Below are 17,500 nucleotides of genomic sequence, written 5' to 3'. Positions count from 1 at the left end.
TTTCCTGAAGCATATCAGTCTGATCCTGACTTCACAGTACAGTCCAGCCCCGAAATACCAGGCAATCACTCTCTGAACAAGAGAAACAGCAAAACCCCAGACCTACGTTTCGTCCTATTGTGGTCCTCGTCAATGAGGTGCAGCTATATCTCTCTAGGCACACTGAGCAACGGGTCCACGTCTGGATTCCCGCATCACACTTAGGGAGACTTCCCAAAATGTCATAATTTGCATAAATAAAAAGAGAGAAGCGCTTCTCTCTTTTTATTTATGCAAATTATAACACTTAGGGAAGTCTCCCTAAGTGTGATGCGGGAATCCAGACGTGGACCCGTTGCTCAGTGTGCCTAGAGGGATATGGCTGCACCTAGAAAAGCTAGAGGCCCTTAGAAACACACGCCCACTTCACGGACCTTAAATGAAAGAGCCGCATACACCTGTCCACTCACAATTTCTTCTGACGAAGAAGTCGCACCGGACTTCGAAACGCGTAAGGTTTCTTCAACAGTGGGCGGACAGGGCCTAACTAACTATTGCTAGCGGAAATTAGTATTATATAAAATGTAGAGGGGTTTCTTAGCTAAACCCCTCTACATTTTATATAATACTAATTTCCGTTACCTTGACTACAACAGTAACACAAGTCCTCTTAGATAATGACGTTAACACGTCACGCACGCTCACTTTGACTAGCACGTGAAGCGTCATATCACAAGCGTAGCTAGAGGCCCTTAGAAACACACGCCCACTTCACGGACCTTAAATGAAAGAGCCGCATACACCTGTCCACTCACATTTGCCTCTGACGAAGAAGTCGCACTGGACTTCGAAACGCGTAAGGTTTCTTCAACAGTGGGCGGACAGGGCCTAACTATTGCTAACACTTAATTTCGTCTGACACTCGTTTCTGCAGAACATCAGTGTGCTTACTATTATTTGAACGTACATTGCCCTCAGTATTGGCAATCGCTTGAACTAACTAAGCTTTGTGTGCCTGTTATAGCAAAGCTTTGTGTGCCTGTTATAGCATAACTTGCTTTTTTATTGTGATTGCTATTAATTTTAATCAATCACTATTGGTAAACGCACATTGCCCTCAGTATTTGCAATCGCTTGAACTAAACAAGCTTTGTGTGCCCGTTATAGCATAATTTGCTTTTTTTGTGCTTGCTATTAACTTTTATTTAATCGCTATTGGCAACAAAAGACTGTACATTTCTCTCACTGCTGGTAGCTGGGGAAAAAGGGTGTTTAAGGCCAATTAATGGTCTAATCTCCATTTATTTGCACCCCAAGTCCATTTGCTAATCTACTTTATACTGTTACTTAGTGATTATAAACTGTCATTGGTAACACAAGGGCGCATTCCTACTAATGACATCTATCAACACACAAAGGACAAAATAATTGGTTTGCATACACAAGTTTTTTTGCAAACTGCCTTTTAAATCTGTGACATCACTACTACAAGCTACTTCAACCTAGGAGACAGTCCACGGTTCTGTGTATATATGTTTTATTCTTACCTCATAAATGATTGAGGGTTTTAAATGTAAGCTCATATTATTATTCTATTAAATATTGCTTTGTATAAAACAATATTATGCTATGTGCTTTTTTCTGTTTTCATATATGATCAACATCCCAATAACCTCCTGAGGAGATAGAAAGTTTATCCATCCGAAGGCACAGAGGGGATACTACATTCCTACCACCATAGAAAGAAAATATACGGAGACGGATTACAGTCTACAGCCTCTTTACCAAAGAGAGTCCAGAATCCTCATATCTCACCGAAGAGAGTCCAGGATCTCCATTTGAACAAGTTTGACAGCTCCAGAGAGAGGACCATTCCCGGATTAACATCAGGAAAGTAACATACAGTGTTCCATCTTTAAACCGGGCTCACATCTTACCTCATAAGATTGAGGTAACAGCTGGTAAGCAGTAACAACTTACTTTACTGAACTTTTGTGAAGATTATCATCCCGATACAAGTTTCAACCTCTCATTGTCTTATGGTTTTATATGTAATTTCATATGTACATTTAGACAAGATTCAGGAATTCTTAATATTTTTCCTATAGTTGAGCGCCTCTATCTAATATTGGAATCCTCTTTTTACATATATATTTACAGAGTTAGGGGTACTCTGTTTCAGTATTGAGGCAGCACACTATCCTTCACCTTAACTTAATATATATTTTTTTCATTCCAGTAAACCAACAACTATTGATAATTCACAGTACACTTTTAATACAAAAATAGGATCTATCTCATGGTTATAATAAGAAATTATTATTAGATCTAAGATTTAGCGCTGGTGACTCTTCAATCACAATATATATATATATATATATATATATATATATATATATGTGTGTGTGTGTGTGGTGATGTAAGATGTATATAGGGATGGCGCTGGATATAGCTCTGTAAAGGAAATATAGGTAAAATTGCAGCCTGAGAGTCACTATCTAGGTGATATGAACCCCTACTTACTTATCACCAGATAGAGGTAAGTTAATGTTTCTGAATAGCACAGAGGTGGGGGGAAGACATACAAATACATATAGGGGATAACTCTACAATGGCGCAACCTATAATGTAATTAAAAAAAAAGTCTTTTAGGAGTATCAATAATTCTATGAATACGCCTAATAGCCTATTACTGGTGTCAGCCGCTAGTATACTATATGGATAGATGACTGGATCTAAAATTCAATGTCCAAATGCCAATGATACTGTATCAGTAAATAAGCTATTGTCATTAATGACAGAGGGGTGGGTACCTCTAAATCAATAATAATACGTGATGTAAATAGCTGTCTTCACAGACTAGGTACATATAAATTCTGTCCGTAGATATGCATATCATTAGGGATATACACAATGTATCGAGTACACAGATATAACAGCAATAATGTAAATACTCTATATATCAAATACAAGAGGCGATATATCCGTTTATAAAAAAGATGTAAAATGTCACTTATATTGTCTTAGAAATAAAATGCCAAAGTACAGCGCTACACTGCCCCTTGTAGGGGTTGTGTGGCTTAAGATGGTGTCCACGACAAGTGGTGTATATATATAGAAAAATAATAAAGTAAAATGAAATAAAGTGTATGGATAAAAATGTAACAATTATTTTATTCAAAGAAACATAAAAAATACAAAAAGTATACGATGAATTTAAGAAGTTAAGGTGACGATAAAACCATATATGGAAACTCTATATTAGGAGTTTATACAAAAGGATACTATCCTATTAGTATCACTGATATGACCGAATATCTAATTTTATGAATGTCCTATTAAATGTCCAGATAATGGTGTCCAAAAGTGGATGTCCAGAAAAAAAGGTGTCCAAAAATATATAATAAATTAAATGAGTGTCCAGGGGATTATAAAGTGATATAGTCAAAGGGTGACATATGTGTCCAAAAACAGTTTATCCAATTTATCCGAAAAAAAGTTTTTTTTTGGATCCAAAAGTATGTGTATATATCTCCAGAAATGTGGGTGGGTGGTGATCCAAATCTTTAAATGGTATAAAAAATGGTATAAAAAATGTATTACTCAAAAAATACTCAAAAAAATGCAGTTGGAGTGAAAAAAGAGATAAGGTGAAAAAATATATGGTGAAAAAAATATAAAGATAAAAAAATAGAAATTTTGAATTATGTAAAAAGTATAAAAAGAAAAAAAAATGTATAAAAAGAAAAAAATTCCAAATCGTGTGGGAAAAAAGATGTATGGATTGAGGTGTACACCTAAAAATGGGCCCTAGAAGTGTGTCCAAAAAATGTGTCCAGAAAATGTGTCCAAAAAAAAAAAAAAAAAAAGGACCTAAAAGATCCCTTTCAAAAAAATAGGAGAATCCTTGTGATATATTCAAGTTATTTATCCAAATGAAATGTTCTTGAAATAAATAGTTGTGGATATCTTAGAAATGTGAATGTATAAGGATGCTAAGATGATATTCCTCTTCTTAGAAAGTGTATTAGTAGTAAAGATGTCCTCTTGTACCTATAAAAGTGTACAGAAAACAAACATAGTGCAATAAAGTCACCTTAAAAATAGCAATATAAGTATTCTACTCACCAGATATAGTCTGAGCTGCAATACCAGTATATAGCCAACGCGTTTCGGTCCTCAGGGACCTTTCTCAAGACTGGAGAAAGGTCCCTGAGGACCAAAACGCATTGGCTATATACTGGTATTGCAGCTCAGACTATATCTGGTGAGTAGAATACTTATATTGCTATTTTTAAGGTGACTTTATTGCACTATGTTTGTTTTCTGTACACTTTTATAGGTACAAGAGGACATCTTTACTACTAATACACTTTCTAAGAAGAGGAATATCATCTTAGCATCCTTATACATTCACATTTCTAAAATATCCACAACTATTTATTTCAAGAACATTTCATTTGGATAAATAACTTGAATATATCACAAGGATTCTCCTATTTTTTTTAAAAGGGATCTTTTAGGTCCTTTTTTTTTTTTTTGGACACATTTTTTGGACACACTTCTAGGGCCCATTTTTAGGTGTACACCTCAATCCATACATCTTTTTTCCCACACGGTTTGGAATTTTTTCTTTTTATACTTTTAACATAATTCAAAATTTCTATTTATTTTTTAAAAAAAATTTATCTTTATATTTTTTTCACCATATATTTTTTCACCTTATCTCTTTTTTCACTCCAACTGCATTTTTTTGAGTATTTTTTGAGTAACACATTTTTTATACCATTTTTTATACCATTTAAAGATTTGGATCACCACCCACCCACATTTCTGGAGATATATACACATACTTTTGGATCCAAAAAAAACTTTTTTTCCGATAAATTGGATAAACTGTTTTTGGACACATATGTCACCCTTTGACTATATCACCTTATAATCCCCTGGACACTCATTTAATTTATTATATATTTTTAGACACCTTTTTTTCTGGACATCCTCTTTTGGACACCATTATCTGGACATTTAATAGGACATTCATAAAATTAGATATTCGGTCATATCAGTGATACTAATAGGATAGTATCCTTTTGTATAAACTCCTAATATAGAGTTTCCATATATGGTTTTATCGTCACCTTAACTTTTTAAATTCATTGTATACTTTTTGTATTTTTTATGTTTCTTTGGATAAAATAATTGTTACATTTTTATCCATACACTTTATTTCATTTTACTTTATATTTTTCTATATATATATATATATACACACCACTTGTCGTGGACACCATCTTAAGCCACACAACCCCTACAAGGAGCAGTGTAGCGCTGTACTTTGGCATTTTATTTCTAATTCGATATACCGGAATCTGGTTGGGAGATTCCGCCTTTATGAGGTACAGCTTGTATGGTATTTATTGTGGTGCTGCAAGATATACACTTGTCTAAGTCACTTATATTGTCCCCTTCATTAGTGGAAAACCGTTAACGAATAAAGAATAAAGCTCTTCTTAGTTATAAATCCAAAACGATAATAGATGGACAATACGGCTCCCTTTGGGAGTTTACTCACACTTCTTCACCTCAATCCTATGAGGCAAGTGCCGCGTAAGGACACCATATCTTCATTTGCAGAAGTGCTCTCTTCATTATAAGAACTTTTCCATTACCGCCTACGTTATACCAAGCACTAATGTTTTTAATTACCTCATATTCTATTGAGGTCTTTTATTGTAAGCACAAAATTGATTGAAATGAAACAGAGTGTAACTATTACAAATTGGGTTGCACTATATTTTTCTCTTTTTGTGTCTTTATATTATATATGCTTGGAGACAATCCTTCAGAAGAGCAGCAGTGAGTTCTAAGGACACGGAGAGACGATACGGATCTGTTTCCCCAAGGGTTTTCCCTTACACTACGCGGCACTTACCTCATAGGATTGAGGTGAAGAAGTGTGAGTAAACTCCCAAAGGGAGCCATATTGTCCATCTGTTATCGTTTTGGATTTATAACTAAGAAGAGCTTTATTCTTTATTCGTTAATTGTTTTCCACTAATGAAGGGGACATTTTACATCTTTACATCTTTTTTTATAAACGTATATATCGCCTCTTGTATTTGATATATAGAGTGTTTACATTATTGCTGTTATATCTGTGTACTCGATACATTGTGTATATCCCTAATGATATGCATATCTACGGACAGAATTTATATGTACCTAGTCTGTGAAGACAGCTATTTACATCACGTATTATTATTGATTTAGAGGTACCCGCCCCTCTGTCATTAATGACAATAGCTTATTTACTGATACAGTATCATTGACATTTGGACATTGAATTTTAGATCCAGTCATCTATCCATATAGTATACTAGCGTCTGACACCAGTGATAGGCTATTAGGCGTATTCATAGAATTATTGATACTCCTAAAAGACTTTTTTTTTTAATTACATTATAGGTTGCGCCATTGTAGAGTTATCCCCTATATGTATTTGTATGTCTTCCCCCCCCGTGCTATTCAGAGACATATATATATATATATATATATATATATATATATGTGTGTGTGTAGTGTAGTATGTGTATGTATTATAAGTGTGTACATACGTGTATATGTATAACTGAAGCATGTTTGTGTATATCTGTGTGCATACATGTGTGTGTGTGTGTGGGTGTGCGCATTTGTAGTGTAGTGTAGTATGTGTGTGTGGGTAGAAGTGTGTATAAGTAGTATAAGTGTCTGTGAACATACGGTGAGTCTATTAGTAGAATGTCCCTTTAATCATTTATTTCTATTTTTTTCTTTATTTACTTTTCCTTACATTCTTGTTATAACCCAATGATTATTCATATGTAACTTTCATTATCAACATATATATCATTTAAGTGTATTCAAAATCTTACGCCTTTTTGTATGTCCTTCCCTAGAGGATATGCTTTTAAAAAATTTGCATAGAAAGATCCAACCTAAAAAGATGTTTAAAAGCTACTTGCTATGGTTTATAAATATTTATCTTGCAAAAGCAATATTGTGATTTTAGAAATGTGCCATTGATCATTTATGAAAGATTGCAAGGGAGAGCAAGGTTCCTTTACTATCCAATCATAATGTAAAAGATAAAATTAGCACTTTCTTTTGTTCCTGAAATTTCAAAGTTGAAATTTCATATATAAGTTGAAGTACAGTATTCTTTGTAGCAATTAAAGGGACATTAAACACTAAATAACAGCTGCCATGTTGTAACTTAGGTTACTTTCTCTGCTGTGGCCAATTAGAGACAGTTATAAATAGGTCACTAGAGTATACAGCCAATGGCTGTGTGGAATATAACAGTGTTCTGCACTTCCATTTCTAACAGGAACTGAAAATCATCATTTTATATTAACATCTCAAAGTGTTTAAAAGGATAGTAAACCCAAAAATCGTCTTTTATGATTCAGATAAAACATACAATTTTAAACAACTTTCCAATTTACTTCTATTATCAAATTTGTTTCCTTCTCTTGTTATCCATTGCTGAAGACACAGCATTGCACTACTGGCAGGAACCTGAACACATCTAGTTAGCCAATCACAAGACACAAATGGGTGCAGGCACCAATTAGCAGTAGCTCCCACTGGTGTAGGATATGTGCGTATTCTTTTTCAACAATGGATACTAAGAGAACGAAGCACATTTAAAAATAGAAGTGAATTTAAAAGTGTCTTAAAATGACCTGCTCTATTTGAATCATGCCAGTTTAATTTTGACTTTCCTATCCCTTTAATGTCCCTTTAAAGGCCATGCATATATTAAATTGAAAAACGGAACTATTTGTACACATTAATAAAATGATGTTGAATTGAAAAAAATGCTACTCACTTGATTGTCTAAATTTTTTATAGATGATGAACACGATGATTCCTATCAAAGATATCGCCACCAGAGCTCCTATCAGAATGCCCGTAAGCTGCACGGCCATGAAGATAAAGAAAGAATATCAGCAAAAGCAAGATACAGATTATGAAAAAAAACACATGAATATTTTTCTAGAGAAATGATTCCCTTTTTCACCCCACCAAATGATTATATTATTTGCAGTATCCCAATTTAGTATAAGCAGATCTGAGAGATTTTATATTTATATATGTTGTGGGTAAAGTCAGAAATCTGGGTAATCCTAGGATTACCCGGGTAAACCTGACATTACCCAAACGGCTATGGGTAAAGCCCGATGTAATTCCCCCATTTACACTATTTTTTTTGCCTCTGCCTCGGTGTTGAAGGGGGGGCACCCCACCAATCCTCTGGCATACACCCCAAGTGAACCTTGGGGAATGAGGTTTAGAAGGGGGGGCTTTGCCCCCCTGAAACCACTAGGTGGAGGCAAAAAAACATAATTTATGCTTACCTGATAAATTCCTTTCTTCTGTTGTGTGATCAGTCCACGGGTCATCATTACTTCTGGGATATAACTCCTCCCCAACAGGAAATGCAAGAGGATTCACCCAGCAGAGCTGCATATAGCTCCTCCCCTCTACGTCAGTCCCAGTCATTCGACCAAGAATCAACGAGAAAGGAGTAACCAAGGGTGAAGTGGTGACTGGAGTATAATTTAAAAGATATTTACCTGCCTTAAAACAGGGCGGGCCGTGGACTGATCACACAACAGAAGAAAGGAATTTATCAGGTAAGCATAAATTATGTTTTCTTCTGTTATGTGTGATCAGTCCACGGGTCATCATTACTTCTGGGATACCAATACCAAAGCAAAAGTACACGGATGACGGGAGGGATAGGCAGGCTCATTATACAGAAGGAACCACTGCCTGAAGAACCTTTCTCCCAAAAATAGCCTCCGAAGAAGCAAAAGTGTCAAATTTGTAAAATTTGGAAAAAGTATGAAGTGAAGACCAAGTTGCAGCCTTGCAAATCTGTTCAACAGAGGCCTCATTCTTAAAGGCCCAAGTGGAAGCCACAGCTCTAGTGGAGTGAGCTGTAATTCTTTCAGGAGGCTGCTGTCCAGCAGTCTCATAGGCTAAACGTATTATGCTACGAAGCCAAAAAGAGAGAGAGGTAGCAGAAGCTTTTTGACCTCTCCTCTGTCCAGAGTAAACGACAAACAAGGAAGAAGTTTGGCGAAAATCTTTAGTTGCCTGCAAGTAGAACTTGAGGGCACGAACTACATCCAGATTGTGTAAAAGACGTTCCTTCTTTGAAGAAGGATTTGGACACAAGGATGGGACAACAATCTCTTGATTGATGTTCCTGTTAGTGACTACCTTAGGTAAGAACCCAGGTTTAGTACGCAGAACTAACTTGTCTGAGTGAAAAATCAGATAAGGGGAATCACAATGTAAGGCTGATAACTCAGAGACTCTTCGAGCCGAGGAAATAGCCATTAAAAACAGAACTTTCCAAGATAACATTTTTATATCAATGGAATGAAGGGGTTCAAACGGAACACCCTGTAAAACGTTAAGAACTAAGTTTAAACTCCATGGTGGAGCAACAGCTTTAAACACAGGCTTGATCCTAGCTAAAGCCTGACAAAAGGACTGGACGTCTGGATTTTCTGACAGACGTCTGTGTAACAAGATGGACAGAGCTGAAATCTGTCCCTTTAATGAACTAGCTGATAAACCCTTTTCTAAACCTTCTTGTAGAAAAGACAATATCCTAGCGATCCTAACCTTACTCCAGGAGTAACCTTTGGATTTGCACCAGTATAGGTATTTCCGCCATATTTTATGGTAAATCCTTCTGGTAACAGGCTTCCTAGCCTGAATCAGGGTATCAATAACCGACTCAGAAAAACCACGTTTTGATAAAATCAAGCGTTCAATTTCCAAGCAGTCAGCTTCAGAGAAGTTAGATTTTGATGTTTGAATGGACCCTGTATCAGAAGGTCCTGTCTTAGAGGTAGAGACCAAAGCGGACAGGATGACATGTCCACTAGATCTGCATACCAAGTCCTGCGTGGCCATGCAGGCGCTATTAGAATCACTGATGCTCTCTCCTGTTTGATTTTGGCAATCAATCGAGGAAGCAGCGGGAAGGGTGGAAACACATAAGCCATCCTGAAGTTCCAAGGTGCTGTCAAAGCATCTATCAGAACTGCTCCCGGATCCCTGGATCTGGACCCGTAGCGAGGAAGTTTGGCGTTCTGGCGAGACGCCATGAGATCTATCTCTGGTTTGCCCCAACGTCGAAGTATTTGGGCAAAGACCTCCGGATGAAGTTCCCACTCCCCCGGATGAAAAGTCTGGCGACTCAAGAAATCCGCCTCCCAGTTCTCCACTCCCGGGATGTGGATTGCTGACAGGTGGCAAGAGTGAGACTCTGCCCAGCGAATTATCTTTGATACTTCCATCATTGCTAGGGAGCTTCTTGTCCCTCCCTGATGGTTGATGTAAGCTACAGTCGTGATGTTGTCCGACTGAAACCTGATGAACCCCCGAGTTGTTAACTGGGGCCAAGCCAGAAGGGCATTGAGAACTGCTCTCAATTCCAGAATGTTTATTGGAAGGAGACTCTCCTCCTGATTCCATAGTCCCTGAGCCTTCAGAGAATTCCAGACAGCGCCCCAACCTAGTAGGCTGGCGTCTGTTGTTACAATTGTCCAGTCTGGCCTGCTGAATGGCATCCCCCTGGACAGGTGTGGCCGATAAAGCCACCATAGAAGAGAATTTCTGGTCTCTTGATTCAGATTCAGAGTAGGGGACAAATCTGAGTAATCCCCATTCCACTGACTTAGCATGCATAATTGCAGCGGTCTGAGGTGTAGGCGTGCAAAAGGTACTATGTCCATTGCCGCTACCATTAAGCCGATCACCTCCATGCATTGAGCTACTGACGGGTGTTGAATGGAATGAAGGACGCGGCATGCATTTTGAAGCTTTGTTAACCTGTCTTCTGTCAGGTAAATCTTCATTTCTACAGAATCTATAAGAGTCCCCAAGAATGGAACTCTTGTGAGAGGAAAAAGAGAACTCTTCTTTTCGTTCACTTTCCATCCATGCGACCTTAGAAATGCCAGAACTAACTCTGTATGAGACTTGGCAGTTTGAAAGCTTGAAGCTTGTATTAGAATGTCGTCTAGGTACGGAGCTACCGAAATCCCTCGCGGTCTTAGTACCGCTAGAAGGGCACCCAGAACCTTTGTGAAGATTCTTGGAGCCGTAGCCAATCCGAATGGAAGAGCTACAAACTGGTAGTGCCTGTCTAAGAAGGCAAACCTTAGATACCGGTGATGATCTTTGTGGATCGGTATGTGAAGGTAAGCATCCTTTAAATCTACTGTGGTCATGTACTGACCCTCTTGGATCATGGGTAAGATTGTCCGAATAGTTTCCATTTTGAACGATGGAACTCTTAGGAATTTGTTTAGAGTCTTTAAATCTAAGATTGGCCTGAAAGTTCCCTCTTTTTTGGGAACCACAAACAGGTTTGAGTAGAACCCTTGTCCTTGTTCCGACCGCGGAACCGGATGGATCACTCCCATTAATAACAGATCTTGTACGCAGCGTAGAAACGCTTCTTTCTTTATCTGGTTTGTTGACAACCTTGACAGATGAAATCTCCCTCTTGGGGGAGATAATTTGAAGTCTAGAAGGTATCCCTGAGATATGATCTCTAGAGCCCAGGGATCCTGAACATCTCTTGCCCAGGCCTGGGCGAAGAGAGAGAGTCTGCCCCCCCACTAGATCCGGTCCCGGATCGGGGGCTCTCGGTTCATGCTGTCTTTGGGGCAGCAGCAGGTTTCCTGGCCTGCTTGCTCTTGTTCCAGGACTGGTTAGGCTTCCAGCCTTGCCTGTAACGAGCAACAGCTCCTTCCTGTTTTGGTGCAGTGGAGGTTGATGCTGCTCCTGTTTTGAAATTCCGAAAGGGACGAAAATTAGACTGTCTAGCCTTAGCTTTGGCTTTGTCTTGAGGTAGGGCGTGGCCCTTACCACCTGTAATGTCAGCGATAATTTCTTTCAAACCGGGCCCAAATAAAGACTGCCCCTTGAAAGGTATATTAAGTAATTTGGACTTAGAAGTCACATCAGCTGACCAGGATTTTAGCCACAGCGCCCTACGTGCCTGTATGGCGAATCCTGAGTTCTTAGCCGTAAGTTTAGTTAAATGTACTACGGCCTCCGAAATGAAAGAATTAGCTAGTTTAAGGACTCTAAGCCTGTCCGTAATGTCGTCTAGCGTAGATGAACTAAGGTTCTCTTCCAGCGACTCAATCCAAAATGCTGCCGCAGCCGTAATCGGCGCGATACATGCAAGGGGTTGCAATATAAAACCTTGTTGAACAAACATTTTCTTAAGGTAACCCTCTAATTTTTTATCCATTGGATCTGAGAAAGCACAGCTATCCTCCACCGGGATAGTGGTACGCTTAGCTAAAGTAGAAACTGCTCCCTCCACCTTGGGGACCGTTTGCCATAAGTCCCTAGTGGTGGCGTCTATTGGGAACATCTTTCTAAATATTGGAGGGGGTGAGAACGGCACACCGGGTCTATCCCACTCCTTAGTAACAATTTCAGTTAGTCTCTTAGGTATAGGAAAAACGTCAGTACTCGCCGGTACCGCAAAGTATTTATCCAACCTACACAGTTTCTCTGGTATTGCAACGGTGTTACAATCGTTAAGAGCTGCTAAGACCTCCCCTAGTAATACACGGAGGTTCTCCAATTTAAATTTAAAATTTGAAATATCTGAGTCCAATCTGTTTGGATCAGAACCGTCACCCACAGAATGAAGCTCTCCGTCCTCATGCTCTGCGAGCTGTGACGCAGTATCAGACATGGCCCTAGCATTGTCAGCGCACTCTGTTCTCACCCCAGAGTGATCACGCTTGCCTCTTAGTTCTGGTAATTTAGACAAAACTTCAGTCATAACAGTAGCCATATCTTGTAATGTTATCTGTAATGGCCGCCCAGATGTACTAGGCGCCATAATATCACGCACCTCCCGGGCGGGAGATGCAGGTACTGCCGCGTGAGGCGAGTTAGTCGGCATAACTCTCCCCTCGCTGTTTGGTGAAATTTGTTCACATTGTACAGATTGACTTTTATTTAAAGTAGCATCAATACAGTTAGTACATAAATTTCTATTGGGCTCCACCTTGGCATTGGAACAAATGACACAGATATCTTCCTCTGAGTCAGACATGTTTAACACACTAGCAAAAAACTTACAACTTGGTTATAATCTTTTTTAGCAAAAAAATACTGTGCCTCAAAGAGGTACTAAACGATTAAATAACAGTTGAAATAATGAACTGAAAAACAGTTATAGCATCAAACTTTAAAACAACACAACTTTTAGCAAAGGTTTGTTCCCATTAGTAAAATAACAATAATTAAATTTGACATAAGAAGTACAAAGCAACGTTTTTATGCACAGTCACTATAAGAATTCTCACAGCTCTGCTGAGAGAATTTACCTCCCTTCAAAGAAGTTTGAAGACCCCTGAGATCTGTCAGAGATGAACCGGATCATGCAGGAAATATAAAAATGACTGACTGGAATTTTTTGATGCGTAGTAAAGAGCGCCAAAAACGGCCCCTCCCTCTCCCACACAGCAGTGAAGAGAAACGAAACTGTCACAATTACAAGCAAAAAACTGCCAAGTGGAAAATAATGCCCAAATATCTATTCACACAGTACCTCAGCAATGTAAACGATTCTACATTCCAGCAAAAACGTTTAACATGATAAATAGTTATTAAAAGTATTAGTGACCTTTAGCAGAGTAGTTCCGGTGAAATACCATCCCCAGAATACTGAAGTGTATACATACATGTCATTTTAACGGTATGGCAGGATTTTCTCATCAATTCCATTCAGAAAATAAAAACTGCTACATACCTCAATGCAGATTCATCTGCCCGCTGTCCCCTGATCTGAAGCCTTTACCTCCCTCAGATGGCCGAGAACAGCAATATGATCTTAACTACTCCGGTTAAAATCATAGTAAAAAACTCTGGCAGATTCTTCCTCAAACTCTGCCAGAGAAGTAATAACACGCTCCGGTGCTATTGTAAAATAACAAACTTTTGATTGAAGTCATAAAAACTAAGTATAATCACCATAGTCCTCTCACACATCCTATCTAGTCGTTGGGTGCAAGAGAATGACTGGGACTGACGTAGAGGGGAGGAGCTATATGCAGCTCTGCTGGGTGAATCCTCTTGCATTTCCTGTTGGGGAGGAGTTATATCCCAGAAGTAATGATGACCCGTGGACTGATCACACATAACAGAAGAAAGATAGTGAAGATGGGGGAATATACAGTGAATGGTATATATGTTTGATGCAGTGACTCCACACTCTGAGAAGATTTATTATGTTACATCGGGCTTTATCCACAGCCGCTTGGGTAATGTCAGGTTTACCCGAGAAATGCTAGGGATTACCCAATTTTTTACTTTACCCGCAACATATATAGGTATAGAGATTTATATATCATCTTTTTTTTAATAAAAATAATTTGATATATATATATGTATAATATATTGTATATGTAAGTATTTACCGCTCTACTTTTCTCACCTTTTACTGTTTTACCTCACTACTGTCTACTGTTGAAATATATCAAATCGTTAACACATGGGCATTCGTCTATTTTGGGATGATACGAATACCAAAGATGGTGGCCACAAGCCACATTCTGCAATTCTGCAAAAAAAAGGTGGCTCAGAAAATTGCCGAATGCAGCTTGCGGCCAACATCTTCGACCTTAGTATCATCCTGAAATAGACGAATGCTCATGTCTATCAATTGTTAAAATGATTTAAAGAATTATACCCGCTGAGTGCAGTGCTTTTAACCAGAGCAGGGCGCATTCATTTTTTTTTTATTCATGTTGTCCATTTTATAAAGTTTTTATTGGAAGCATTATATATATATATATATAATTAATGTGCTAATCTGTATTACTTTTTAGCCTTTTCCCTTTCTGGCTCACCAAGAATCCTAAGTAAATCATATGCTTCAGCGGCCCTTAGGTTTCCAGGGAGGCGCACATTAATATTTTTTATCACCTACTTTATTATACAATATTTTCAAAGCCTTGTGGTCCACATATACATTTATAGCTATGAAACACACAACTAATGACATATTTCCTAAAAATGCCCAGTGGTACAGGTCAGATTTAGCAATGTATATACAAAAAGAGAAAAGTGCTCAACCTAGGAACGAACAATAGCATAATAGCTTGTTTTTTGGCTAGTTACCACCCAAGGAGTAGCCTCTTTTTTCTCAATATGTGTCTTTCACAGAGAAGAACTTTCTTGTAGTACATCAGTCTGGTCCTTGTTAATCAGTAAAGTCCAGTCCGGAAATACCAGGCAATCCCTCTTTGGCAAAATCGCAGATGTACGTTCCGACCTAGTGTGGGGCTTGGTTGAGCGCTTCTCTCTTTTTGTGTGTGCAAATTATAACCCTTGAGGAAATCTCCCTAAGGGTGATGGCGGGAAACTAGACGTGGACCCGTTGCCCAATGTGCCTAGAAGGGATATGGCTGAACCTCACTAATGAGGCCCACACTAGCCCGAAACATACGTCTGGGATTTGCCATGTCTCTTGTTCAGAGAGGTATTTCAAGGCTGTACTGTGTAGTCAGGATCAGACCGATATACTACAGGAAAGTTCTTCTCTGTGAAAGGCACATGTTGTGGAAAAAGAGGCTGCTTCTGAGGTGGTAACTAGCCATAGAACAAGCTATTTTGATATTGTTCGCTCCAGAGATGAGCGTTTCTCTCTTTTTGTGTATGCAGATTTAGATAAAGTTGCAGGGTAACCTCTGTCTGCTATTCTTACCTCCAGAGGGCACTTTTGAGCTATTGTCACCTTGCTTGTTAACCCACCAATAGCCCCCAAAGCAAACCTCTTTAGATATGATTTTTGCTAGTGCCAGAAAAACAATAGCACACATTCTTGGGGCCACAAAAAGAAGGGCAGAAGGCCGTCAGCAGATCATCACTGTCCAACATGATAAAATGCAAGATGATTTTTTTTTACTGCACCCACTTGAAAGCTAATATTTATAATAGGCAAAATCTGGCTTTTATTTTCTTATTATACCAGACAAATGTTTGTTTCTTTTGTATAACTTTGTTTTGTTTCCTTTTTCTTTTTTTTCTTTCCTTTCTCGTTTTTTTGGTTTTGTTTGTTTTTTTAAGAAAATTAAGGAATAACTTTTTTAACTTCAACAACAATGACCCTAAAACAGAGAAAGTGACTATATAGAAACTGTAAGAAAAAAATGACTGTATCGTTTAAATCAAGTCTTACCATTGTTGTGTGTAGTTGTTCCTCCACAAACTGGAGGACTCTTGTTTGTAAATCTACGCCCGTAGAAAGGCTCTGCTAAAAACACAAACAGAATGATATTGTAAGATAACAATGCTGGTGTAATGAGGCTAAAACTTAAATGACACTAAAATACTAAACTTGTGTACTTTGTTTTATCCCAGAACTTCCAACTGTCCAACAATTCGCAAGACTGTCCTGAATTTGAAGGTCTATCCCACTTACCCTCCTTTCTAATTTTCTCCCCCCTAAGAAAAACATGTGACTGTCTTAACACAGCACAGTAATGCTCAAACTCCTAACCTGGACAGCTCAAACCACACCCCTGAACTAAATAAACTCCGCCCTTGAGCTTCCTGGTCCAGGCATTTATGACATAGATAGATAGATAGATAAGGAAACGGTGAGTACTAGATGGTGCACAATATAGAAAACAAGTAGTAAAGTGTGAAATAAACAAGGCTTACCATAGATAGTTTGCCCACATTCCCAGACACTTCAGTTTGGAAAAGCTATTTAACTCAATTTGCTATCATAAGGTAGATATTAGTACAACTTAAAAATCTTGGGTATTTAGAACTGAACTTTCTATTAGGTTGGCAATTATAATGTAGTAATTTTAAAATGCAAATATTGTGATATGATATGGAATTTGTGACCACTTTACCTCCACGCAAGTACTGTTATCACCCATATCTGCATAAGAAAAATACAAAATTAATATACACACAATATAAAGCTAAAAAAAAGATAACAAAAAATAATGTACATTGATACTTAAAGAGACATTAAACCCCTCAAGATAGTAATATAACTTGTTTAATTACATGTAGTAAAACAACTGTGCTATATACTTTCATTATTTATTTTGTTCTCTTTTCCTTTAATTTAATTCTGAATATTGTGGGCTTTCCAATTTATGTTAAACATGGAAGTGCAGACACAGCTATATTCCACACAGTCATTGGCTGCATACTCTAGTAAGCCATTTATAACCATTCATAATTGGTCTCAGCAGAAAAGGTAACTTAAGTTACAATATTTAATCAACTAATATAATTTTTAAAAATGCATGTGCAAATTATTCTCAGGCTAATCTTTACCCTTAATATATCATTAAAGCAATGATTTATTGAGTGTTTAATGTCCCTTTAAAACAATTCAATGAAAGAAAATGAATATGGTTATATTGATGATGTCCCCAGCTAAACTATAGCT

At 37.9% G+C, this 17,500-nt stretch overlaps 1 protein-coding gene across 1 annotated transcript in view; it reads right to left on the bottom strand.

Moving 5' to 3' along the window:
- LOC128643952 (patatin-like phospholipase domain-containing protein 7) overlaps positions 1-16,975 on the bottom strand; it is a gene marked incomplete at its 3' end in the record, with an annotated part of 99,518 nt that extends 82,543 nt beyond the window's left edge. Inside the window, exons 1-3 of the mRNA XM_053696719.1 lie at positions 16,950-16,975; positions 16,265-16,339; positions 7,853-7,940 (exon numbers count right to left, since the gene is read on the bottom strand). Of these exons, the coding sequence (XP_053552694.1) occupies positions 7,853-7,940; positions 16,265-16,267 (91 nt within the window). The remainder of the gene's footprint in view (positions 1-7,852; positions 7,941-16,264; positions 16,340-16,949) is intronic.
- Positions 16,976-17,500: the final 525 nt, after the last annotated feature.

Source organism: Bombina bombina, unplaced genomic scaffold, assembly GCF_027579735.1.
Source record: "Bombina bombina isolate aBomBom1 unplaced genomic scaffold, aBomBom1.pri scaffold_1067, whole genome shotgun sequence".
NCBI lineage: Eukaryota > Metazoa > Chordata > Amphibia > Anura > Bombinatoridae > Bombina > Bombina bombina.
This window is presented reverse-complemented; position numbering and strand designations above follow the sequence as displayed.